The 12,274-nt window shown below is 42.5% G+C and overlaps 1 protein-coding gene across 1 annotated transcript in view; it reads left to right on the forward strand.

The window, feature by feature from the left end:
- Positions 1 to 12,274, forward strand: part of POU6F2 (POU class 6 homeobox 2) — a 366,489-nt gene that overhangs the window by 165,850 nt on the left and 188,365 nt on the right. The window contains exon 4 of the mRNA XM_045286283.1: positions 9,559 to 9,965. Coding sequence (XP_045142218.1) covers positions 9,559 to 9,965 — 407 coding nt within the window. The remainder of the gene's footprint in view (positions 1 to 9,558; positions 9,966 to 12,274) is intronic.

Here is a 12,274-nt window from a genome sequence, read left to right on the forward strand (position 1 = left end):
CGTTTTTGTTTTTTTCATATTTTCTATATCTTATCTTTCATTTGATCTTCCATAGTCTCTAGTAATTTGTTATTAAATTATTGTATATTTAATTTCTAGCATTTTTTCCTTAGGTTCTGATTATTCATCTGTCATAGCATCCTTTTCTTATATCGTGAATACAGTATCTTTTTTTAATTAATTTGTATTGCAGTTTGTGTGAAAGTTTACAGAGTAAATTAGGTTTCCATTCAACAATTTCTACAAATTTCTTGTGGCATTGATTTTAGTCTCCCCTCAATGTAATTACCCTCTTCCCACTTCCTACTCAGGCTCCTCATTTCCATTCTTCTCTCTTTCTTGTCCAGCTCACTGGTGTACTTGCCAACACTGAGTCCTAAATCGCTTGGGAAATTTGCTGGAGTGTGAGCCACCTCCTGCAGCTCTTATCGGGAGAGCCATTCCACAGTGTCTTCCCTCTGCCTTACAGTGGACCCTCGTCTTCCCATTTTCATTTCCAGAGACTTGTGATCATTCAGGTGCTGACACCACCCTCCATCTCATTATTTCCACACATTTTTCTGTTATTTAACTTTAATTTGGGGACCCTGACAGGAGCCGTGGTGGCATAGTGGGCTATGCATTGGGCTGTTAAACAGCTAGGTCAGCAGTATGAAACCACCAACTGCTCTGTGGGAGAAAGATGAGGCTTTCTATTCCCCTGAAGATTTACAGTCTCTGAAACTGACAGGGCTTATTATACTCTGTTCTGTAGTGCCATTATGAGCTAGAATCGACTCAATGGCTGTGAGTTTGTTTTTAGAAAGCAAGGATATAAATGGATGTCTATTCATTATACCCATGAACTGGAAGTCAAAATTATATATTTGAATAGACACTAACATATAACACAGAATAGGTTTCTTGACACAATTTTTGCTGATGCTTTCAAACCTTTGCATACTATTTAACTGTGCATCTAAATGTTAACATGATGCTTTGGGTTTAGTCTTCATTAAGATACTCCAAAACCAGGGCTATATGTAAATGTTAACAAAGGCAAGAAGAATGAGGGAATTGCCCCAACTTCTAAAAGGAGATAATGAAGAAGATGAACATTTCCAGATAACAATTTTCTCTTCTTTCCAACAATTGATTTTGTTTCAACCATTTGTATGTGTTTGTTTTGCTAATAGAAGACCAATTTGTTTTTTTAAAAAAAACATTAATAAAGTTATTAAGATGGATAATAAAGCTATTTAGGTTGAAGGCCAAGAAAGTAGAAACCTGTCCCCATTTGCAGCTACTCCTGAATGGGCTGTTGGGAGCCTCAGGGGCAATGGCTCCTGATCCCCTGGGACAGTTCTTTGGAATGCAGATTTTGCTCTACTCTCCAGGATCCACTTGTCTAACAAGCTCCCAGGTGATTCTGACCCATAATTTGAGATAGGCTGCTCAAGTTGGTGAAAACAACTGAACTCAGAATGCAGTTTGCATGGTTCATACAATATGTGGAAATATGTAGGGATGTATTCAATGGGTAATTTTACTCTTTGTTTTCTCCTGACATCTCCAGAGTCATTTAGATCCCTGCCTTGACTGCAAATTGAGGATTCATGCAGCAATATTTCTGGAGCTGATCACTGCGATCATGTGTAAGAGATGGTTGCACATCCTAATCTTTGAGGCAGGGGAGTCTTTAGAGCTGACACTGTTGCCCAGGAAAAAAAGGGAAGATTTCTCAGAAAGTTTTTGCCTCATGCACTTTTTCAAAATCCCCAGTCATGCTGTCTTCCAGAGACTTTGCAACATTTCTGTTTGCCGGTGCAGAATGTTCCAGAGGGCACCAGAAAGGGTGCCTGACTGCATGCATGGTTCAGCTGCCTTAGGTGTTACAGGGTGTGTGTGTGTGTGTCCAGTTTTATTAGTATCTCTCATTGGGTTGTTCTAGACTTTTTTCTTTCGTCTTCTAGAAATGTTAACAAAAGACAGTCATAAATATGAGGCAGGGAGACAACGGCTCAGGCTGAGAGTGTAGCCCTTTCCTCTAAATCCAGTAACTCTCTAAGGACAGGGCTGGTCTGAGAGCCACTCCTGCTTGGGAAGGCCAAATTCAGATGGAGAACACTTAGCTGCCACCCAGTAATACTCTCAAAATAATATGTCATATGGTCCAGTGGACAATGAGAGCTAATGCCCTACTCAATTGCTTTTCTTAAACTGTCACCAAGGCTGAGCGCCGAGTTGCTTCTGCCTTATGTCTAAGCACAAAGGAAGCATTCTCGAACCTCCAAGGCAATCTTGTGGGACCAATACAGAGCGCCCTGGCTCTTTCCACCTCCCCTCCATTTACTTCCCACCATCCCTTCCCATGACCCTTGTAATACTTGTGACATATACCCAAATTAGCATCTTTATCCTAAAGACAAGCACTTACGTTTCATATCAGCAGGCTTTAAAAAATGTCTTGCCTGCTGCAAAGAGATATAACGAAAGAGATGCCAAGATCTGAGTGCTTCATCGCTGAGCACACGCCTGTAAAATTAGACTCTGTAAGCCGTGTCTTTTGTCACCTCTTCTGGCTCTTGTTCTGAAAGGGATCGCATTAGAAAGTCCAGATAGAGTGAAAGAAAAGCATAGAACAAAGATCAAAATCATAAAAGGGAGCGTGTTTACTGGTGGGACAGAGACTGGTAGAACCCTCTAGACTATCGCCTTTAGTCACTGCTCATGTCTGGAACTGCAATCACCCTATACCCAAGTTTCAACCAAACAATAGACAGATCTATAAGGGAAGCACAACACTAGTGAAGTAAACACACCTTAGAATAACCAACCACTTGTGATATTTTAAAAAGTAGCATTTACCCAAGGACAAAATTCAGGAGGGTTAGGGAAAAAGAAGGAATGGGAATAAAATGCAGGAAGGAAGTGGGATACGTGATGTTACATTGATGGGGATCACGATGAATGAGTTGACACACAATGGATATGAAATGCTGAATGTAGAACTGATCTATAAACATTCGATTCACAATAAAAAGTTAAAAAATCCTTTTTAAAGAACCAAACTTATGGAAGGTTTCCTTCTATGAGTGAGCAAGTCCATCTGTTGAACTCATTAGGGAGAAACTGGTTACTTGGTCTGTACAAGCTATGCTATGTTATGCTATGCTATGCCATGCCATGCCATGCCATGCCAGGCCATGCCTTCCCATGGCATGCCATGGCATACCATGCTATGCTATGCTGTGCCACACCATGCTCTGCTATTTGAAGTGGTTTGGGAAAGCAGTTGACCTAAGATGAAGTCCTCCTTAGCACTCACTAACTATATAAACTTGAGAAGGTCCATTAACCTCTCTGAGTCCAAGTTCTAATTGTATATCATGGCAGGTAATATTACCAACTCATATGGTTGTCTTAAAGGAGCTAATCCAATGGGAATGATTTCCAAACAATGACACGCTCTCTTCTATTGAAATCCAATTGTTATGCCTCTGTTCTTCACTGGTGCAACAAATTTTGCTCCCAACCAAGTCTTCTCTAGGCATTTCTAGAAGTTTCAGAGCAAGTCTTACATGTGCTTAGGAATAAGTTGGACCCATGAGTCTCTAGTGGGCACGGTTTTCGTCCTTGTGCTGCCCAGAACCCTGCTGTACTCCCCAGGCTAGTGACTGCCCTAAACCCTCAGGACCACAAAGTCATGCTGAGTGGGGAAATACTATCTCTTCCCTGTGGCTTTGCAAAGCCCGGTGGCTTGGTCTCCAGTGTGTGAGCATACAGGGAAACGGGTTTTTTGTTTTTGTTTTTCTTAAGCATCATTATTGTGATAAACTGCACATAATATAAAATGTACCATTTTCAGGTATACACTTCAGTGACACCAAATAGATTCACGATGCTATGCAATCACACTTCTATCTGGTCCCAGAACATTTGCATCACCCTAAGGGAAGCCTTGTACCCCGAAAGCAGCCATTTCCCATTCCCATCTCCATGCAGCCTGTGGCAGTCGCTGGTCTACTCTGATTCAGTGCCTTCGCCTCTGCTGGCTAGGTCAGAGAAATGGAATCATGCGGTAGGTGGCCTTTTGGATCGAGCTTCTTTCACTTAGCACAATGTTTTCAAGGCAGCTCCTCCTGTCTTGACTTGGCGCTCGTTTTCTCCCCCAAACCCAAGCTTAAACCATGGGATTGGTGGGGTTGAAACCCATTCCCACATCCTCCCTCCTTAAAATGAGTCCTCTCCTCTCTATAAACATTTTTTGGTGGACTATGTGCTCATGGAAACACCAACAGGCAAACATTTGCCAACCTTGCCCATATATGTCTAAACCTGGATAGTCCAACAAAATGATGAAGTTGGGACCTTGATGGAGTTATTACAACACCATAACGTTAAACTTTGCATACATTTGATGAGTTGCTAAGAATCATGCTCCTTTAGCATTTGTGTTTTCTGTGAAGAGGACCCTCAAACCGAAAAACCAAATTTTGCCATCAGACTCCTAGCAACCTCTAGAACAGGGTAGAACTGTCCCTGTGGGTTTCTGAGACTGTACCTCGTTAAGGGAGAAGAGAGTTTCGTCTGTCTTCATTGTGTGCCTCTATATAAATGTGGGATCACCGAAGAATTTCAAATTGAGAACTTGATTTTTAATTTACAGATGATATAACAATGCAGGCCTTGTGGTTACTCCTTTGCCAGACTAAATTAGTCACACGGGTTTTGTCATAGCACTATCTCTATCTAGGGAGGTCAACGTTTGTGTGATGGGACTGGGCTTCTTTTGCACAATTGTAGGGTTTAAAATGTCTAAATACCCTAATGTAAACTTCTGTAACTCTCTTAGTGTTTTAGAGCTGCCATTACAGTAGTTAAATTTTACATTTTTGTAGGTCTTAATCAGCAAAAGATATAAATACCAGGAAAGAAAGTAAAATCTTTAATTTTACACATATACCATCAGTGTTCTATCCCAACAAGCTTCATTTTATCTGCAAACATTCTTTGTAGCTCAATTATGTCCTTGTACCCGCTTGTCTTTATTCAGCTTCTGTGTCCATATTTCAATATGCTTTCTACACTTACTCATTGGTTTGCTCCATGTTTCAGCACTTTTTGGTTTTATTTTCTCATCATGTTGCAGGTGATTTGCAACTTTTAGAGACCAGTTACATTCTTATACAATCCCCTCATGCTTTTCTTTCCATTCAGCATGTACCCGAACATATTCTATTTTCATTTTTTTCTTGCAGGTGCCTAATGAATTAAGGTAGCTTAAAGGATATAACTTTAGGCTTACACCTTTTGAAGAGTCAATGTGGCACAAGTGGCTTGTGATTGGCCAGTAGCCTAAAGGGTAGTGGTTGCAAACCACTCATTGGCTCAGCAAAAGAAACGCCTGGTTATCTTCTTTCATAAAGATGACGGTCAAGAAAACCCTGAGGAGGAGTTCTGCTCTGTAATACATGGGCTTGCCATGAGTCAGAGTTGACTCAAGAGCAGCTTTGGTTTTTGTTTGGGGCTAGAGGTGGGTGGTTTGGCGGTTTTGTTGTTTAAAACCTTCCCAGACAAGCTGCTGTTATGGAACAGAAATATCCAAGCAATGCTAACTCATAGACAGAAAGGAACAAAGACACATTTGGGACCATGTCTCATTAGTAGGTTAAGGTCTGCTGCACCTTCCTGTCTGCCAATAACTATCTGCCAATATTCCCCAGTCTTTCCTGTTTCTAAATGCTGATTTAGATAAATGGTTTTCCAACCCAAAAGAAACAGTGTGGTATTATTTAAGTCAACCATGAAAATAAGCACTGACATATGTGCCCCACCTGAAAGAAATCAGGACAGGCTTGATTTGAATCAGGCAGGAGGCCAGATGCAATCAGGTTCTCAGTGTCTGAAGCTCCACCAGGGAAGAGATCTGAGCCACCCCCACCCCCCTACCCCCTACCCCTTCTCCCACCCCACACACACATACTCCCTCAGGACCCTCCAGATTGTAGAAGATCCTGGGAGGTCAGAATTGATCTGAGCTCCCAGCTGTTCAATGAAATGTGATTTTATACAAAAGTGCAGAAAAGGAAACAATGGCATACCTAGGCATTCCCATTAACATTCTGATAAAGAGGATGGTGAGTGTTTTCTACTCATACACAGACTATCTCTACCTCCAGAGTCAGCTGATGAGCCTCCCAGAATCCTGGATTGAGGAAAAACAGCAGAATACACAATTGTCATGCGAGTTCTCGAATGACCTAGTCTGATTCTTGAGATTAGTGAGGACTCGCCATCCCAACTGGCCCGCATGGAGCCCCCCAGGGTCTGAGAACACAGAAGAGGTCTTTGGAACTGCTGGGAGTTGTAGAACTATTATTCTACCAGTGCAGCTAAACCACTTGCCCATGAGTTGATTCTGACTAATGACAATTCCACATGTGTTAGGGTAAAACTGTGCTCCATAGAGTTATTGATGGCTGATTTTTTTGGAAGTAGATTGTCTACCTTCTTTTCAATAAGCCGTGGGAGGACTTGAACCACTAGCCTTTCAGCTAGCAATGGAGTGCACTAAACCTTTGCCCCACCCAATGAAGCCAACACAGCACGCCTTACTTGAAATGAACTGGATGATATTTTAAATCTGTCTTATATCAAAGGTCAACTGGGAATGAACCATTGTCTGACTACTTTTATGAGATGAACTTCCCACTCTTTCGGTTGTTAGGTGCCATTGCGTCTGTCCTGACTTATAGCTACCCTATGTGCAGCAGAACCAAACACTGCCTCGTCCTGCACCCTCCTCAAAATTGTTTGAGCCCATTGTTGCAGCCACTGTGTCAATCCATCTTGTTGAAAGCCTTCCTCTTTATCACTGCCTCGCTACTTTACCAAGCATATCCCATGCCAGGGACTTGTCTCTCTAGAAATATTCCAAGTGTGTAAAATGAAGACTTGTCACTCTTGCTTCCAAAGAGAATTCTGGCTGCATTTCTTTCAAAACATATTAGTTTGTTCTTTTGGACATCCAGAGTACTTTCAATATTCTTCACCAGCACCAAAGTAAAAAAGGATCGATTTTTCTTCTTCTTCGTCCATGTCCAACTTTCACATGCATAAGAGGCTATTGAGAATGCCATGGCTTAGGTCAGACATACCTTAGTCCTCAAAGTAACCTGCTTATTTTTCAGCACTGAAGAGGTATTGCACAGCAGATTCACCCAATGCAATGCGTAGTTTGAGCTCTTGACTGCTGTTTCCACCAACATTGATTGTGGATGCAAGCAAGATGAACTCTTGGGCAACTTCAGTCTTTTCTCCATTTATCACGATGTTCCCTATTGGTCCAATTGTGAGGTTTCCGGTTTTCTTTACATTGAGTTTTAAGCCATAGTGAAAGTTGCAATCTTGATCTTCAGCAAGGGCTTCAAGTCCTCCTGGGTTTCAGCATGCAAGTTTGTGTGTGTGTGTGTGTGTGTGTGTGTGTGTGTGTGTGTGTAAATCTTCGCTTCCCAAATAGATTGTAAGCTTCCTGGAGTCAGGACAGTGTCTCATTTTAAAGCCTATATTTTACCTGGAATAGTACTAGATATCTAGCAAATGTTTGATATATTGTGCAAAATGATGCTCAACTCTACCTAAAAAGTCACTGGTTGATTTCCTTCCAAAATTCTTCAGGTACCCTCAACATATGGTTCAATGTACACATATTTCTCAAAGCATATTTGTTATATGAAGACAAGTGTATCATACGTCATTTTACTGAGCCACAGGATTTAAGATGAGCTTTTTATCGGTTGTTTGTTTGTTTGCAATTGGACTAGTTACAGGACCCTAGTGACACTGTAGGGTAAACATTTGGCTGCTAACCACAGGATGGTGATTCAAACCCACCAGTAGCTCCAAAGGAGAAAGGAGACTGCCTGCTCTCATAAAGACTGACAGTCTCAGAAACCTTTCCTGGGATGGCTGTGGGTCAGCATTGACTGTACGTCAAGGGGTTAGTTTAGTGTTGCAAACACAAGTTACTGCCTTTGGACGTTTTAACAAATTCTAAGATGAGGAAGAGCAGGAAAATGTTGCAGACAAGTCTACTGCCATCAAGTTCGTTCTGGCTCCGAGAAACCTACGGACAGACTAGAGCTGCCCCGGGGGTGTCCAAGTTTGCGATCTTTACGGAAGCAGAAAGCCCCGTTTTTCTACCAAGGATCAGCTGGTGTGCGTGAACTGGTGTGTGTGAACTGTAGCTCGCAGCTCAACTCACTACATCACTGGGTTCCATATTGGTCCTCGTGTTTATTTGCAGGCTTGACCGAAAGCTTCTTAGACTAAACTTCAGGAGAAGTAGAACGTGAACCTGGTTTTGAGTAGGAATTCTCTATCGATCCTTCTTCAGCCTAAGTGTCTCCTTGCTGCAGACATTGTTCAATGTCCGTTGAGATTATGAGAACAAATTCAGTGTGCTCGGTGCAAAGACAGTTTTTCCCATGAACTCTTACTTTCTGTTGTAACAAGAAAATCCTGAAAGATGATTTCATTCTCTGGGCCTCTGTCTGCCTTTGAGGTGTGAATATGTCTAATCTTCTCAGTAATGGAAAGATATATAGAAATGCAGTTCACAGTCAAATTCGGCTGCCTATTCAGAGCCTTCCAGTTTGGGAGGAGACGCATATCTTTCATCAGCAGGCAAAAAGTCAGACTCAGGCATTTGACTCTGAAAAACTAACAACTATTTACTATCTTTAACTTGGGGGGGAGGGTGTTTTTTAACTGTAGAAACCTGAAGCCAGCAGGTCTAAGCACATTGCCGGAGGTCTGATCTACTCAGTGAAAATGATAACATTAATGGCATTGGCGAGGAAAAGAAAATTACCAGAAATTTCTTTTTCTGATTTTAACTCCACTAGAGCATTTACCAAAAGAATGAAACTGGGTGAACTTGAAAAATGTAAAGCAATTCTTAAAAACGCAGGTGTGTATTTCCCAACAAGGATGAAAAGAACGCACGGAAGAAACAGTTCTGAGAATCGATCTCCTTCTCCGATGCACGTCCTTGGCTTCCGCTGGTCAATACTTTTCAAAGGCCTGATGTATTGCACTTCGATTCTCTCAAAATGTAAATGTTCTTGCAACAAGTGCGCACATGTCTCACTATGTCTCACGGAAAGGTCTCTGGGTACCATTTAATGCCGTGTGGTGGTTAGAAAACAGCCCCAGTGGTCTGCTGACGTTAACCTTTCTAAACCAGACTCTGGCATCAAGTCAATTCTGACTCTCAGCCACCCTGTAAGACAAGCGGAACTGCCCCCTTTGGTGTTCTGGGCCGGTCACTCTTTACGGGATAGAACGCTTCAGTTTACCAGCAAGAAAACCCTATAGAGCCGGTCCACTCGATACCACTTGGGGACGCCATGAGTCGGAATGGACGCAACACCGACAGGTTGGGGTGTGTAACCAAAGAGTTTCAGTTGGGAGGAGAGGGAACATTTTGAACTTGCACAGGCCACGCTGCTGAAGGTGCAGCAAGATATGCTGTCCTGTGTATTTCAAATCCACATTCACTTTCTTTCCTTGTAGCTACCTCATCCCTGAGCTCCCAGCTCCAGCAGCTCCAGCAGCTTCAGCAGCTCCAGCAACAGCAGCAGCAGCAGCAGCAGCAGGGGCAGGGGCAGGGGCAACCTCCACAGGCCACCAGCCAGCACACACCCACTCCCCCACAAGCAGCCCAGCAGTCGCAGCAGCCCCAGCCCCAGGCCACCCCACCCCAGCAGCAGCAGCCTCCGCCACCTGCCTCCCAGAAGCTGCCAGCTCCAGGGTCTCAGCTGCCACACGCTCCTCCGCCCCAGCAGCATCCGGCCCATCCCAACGCCCAGAACCAGAACCAACAGTCTCCAACTCAGCAGAGTTCCAGCCCCCCTCAGAAACCCAGCCAATCTCCAGGACATGGTCTGCCTTCGCCACTCACGCCACCCAACCCTCTGCAGGTACGCACCCCCTGCCCTGCCCCCAGAGCTGGGAACACCTTTGCGTGGGATGCTATGGCCCCCCAAAGCAGAGGCCAGCAAGAGCAGTATCCAGTCCGGTAGCGTCTGATTCAAATTGATCTCCTAGATTAAGGAAGAAGCAGCAAATAGCGGGCAACTGGGGATGCATGTAAGCAAACCAAATAGAAGCCCATTGATGTTGCCCTCCGAAGGATAAATGTTATCTGCTTCCTCCTGTGAGAGGCCGGCACTGTAAGTGCACTTGTAGCCGGTAATAATTCCATTTTATGATACTTTTTGAAGGCAGCAAAGATAGCATCCAATTAAAATTATTACTAGCACAGTTTTGTGGCCCCGCGGAGAACCGCATCTACTGTCCATGAGGCATGGTGGTTATTTCTCTATATTATGAATACAACCGTGTCTTACCTTAGTGCTTGGTGCTCTTTTGTTTCTATTATTTTTTAAAGACTCTCTGGGGTTAGGAGAGTAAAGAAATTTAGCCCCAGTCTTATGTCCCAGATTCCAACCATTGCTTCATATACTAACAAATATTCTAAATTCATTCCAAGTCCACCGGAAAATAGGCATTCGGATCAGATAGTTAAGCATCGCTGTAGTCACTTCCTGACTGTGAAGCTGAGGGCCTCAAAAATAGGTGTTTCAGGCAAATCGCAAAACCTCATCTTTAATCTACTAGCATGGAGGAGAAGTGGGTAGGAGAATTCAGGAGTATACATTCTTAACATTGGAAGACTTTCAAATAAACTACTTCAAAATCTAATGACGAGGATGTCCACATAGCCAATGCAGAAATGAACAGTTCAGGAAAGTCAACCGTTATTGGACTAACATAATGAGCCCCATCCACTGAAATTTCAGATTATTTAGTGCACGTATCGTGCAGTTTTCTTTCTCTCTCTCCTTCCTCTCTCTCACTCTCTTTCTTTTATGTTGTTCATATGTGACAAAAGGCAACTGAGTGAGCAGCCTCTCACTCATCTCAAATGTCAGCTCTCACTCCCCTCCCCACACGCACACACTGGCCTCGGTGGGGGTGCTCGGTAAAACCCCCCTTCACCTAAAGATGCCAACAAACATGGCATCCCTGGGGTCCAAATGGCGAACTAAAGAAAATCAGGAAGAATTGATCTGCAGACAGAACCTCAGGTACTTTAGTGACAGTGACAATATTTTAGAATTGACTTACACCGCTGTTGCATAACTTTGATTCTTTGTGCATGGATTCTACTTGCCCAAAATTTTCCTGGAAATTAAAACATTGGGGTGAGATGAATAATATGTTATGTGTCTCCTAGGAACTCAAGCCATAGTGACTTGCGGTGTGGATTTTTTTTTTAAGTTAGAGTTGAAGGTGTCGTTTTTTTACAAATCTTACAGCCAGAAAGAGACAGCCTTTGACATGGCACTGATACAAACATTACATTTTAAAATGCTTCATTGTACATTTTCCATGTACTGAGAGAGTTAGTATGGTCAAATTTACAAAATGCGTGATTAGAGCAATCCAAACGTTTTCAACATTTGGAATTCAGCTCTAGAGTTAATGCTTTTTGAGAGCAGTTGAACTTCTGCGCCAAATGATTAAACACTCCCTGTGTCCACGTCACCAAAGAAGGTAAAATTGCCAAAGGAAAAATATGTCCCTGCCCTGGTGTATGAGATTACTTAACTCTGTCTCCCGTTGTTGCATATAGTTCAGTTTTCCTATCCTTTAAGTAAAAGCTTTGAGTTATGTGGACATTAGCCTTCCCTGAACACTGTCAGCGTCTTAGAAATTTCTATTAGTCCGTGAAAGCCCAGTGTAGACAAGCGACAAGCCCAGTTGAATGAGCATTGACATGACTTTAGATACACTGACTACTTGGCCTCATGGAAATAAATTCTCTTAGGAGAATTTCTAAAAATATTCCCAACTATTTCTCCATGAAAATCAAAGGGCCTGTTTTGTTTCTGCATTAAATTATGCCTCAGCGCACCATTTTCTTCTCTATAACGCTGAGATTAGCTCACTTTTGGAATTTTTGGAATTTGAACCTATAAACTTAATAAAGACAATGGTGAGAGACTATTCCAGCTTCTTATGTGGGCAACTTGGTAATTAGTGATTACCAAAAGAGTGGTTTGGCAAAACTTTAAAAATATATATATTATACAGTAGATATATAACTCATTTTGAATACATCTAAGTTAGAAAGAACAAAAAGCTTTTTCCTACTTACTGTCAGCATATGCTCAGAATGAAAAATTTCATGGAATATATATGTATATGTGTGTGAGTGTATATA

This window comes from Echinops telfairi, unplaced genomic scaffold (genome assembly GCF_000313985.2).
Source record: "Echinops telfairi isolate 266 unplaced genomic scaffold, ASM31398v2 ScPeMD7_7;HRSCAF=31, whole genome shotgun sequence".
Classification (NCBI taxonomy): Eukaryota; Metazoa; Chordata; class Mammalia; order Afrosoricida; family Tenrecidae; genus Echinops; species Echinops telfairi.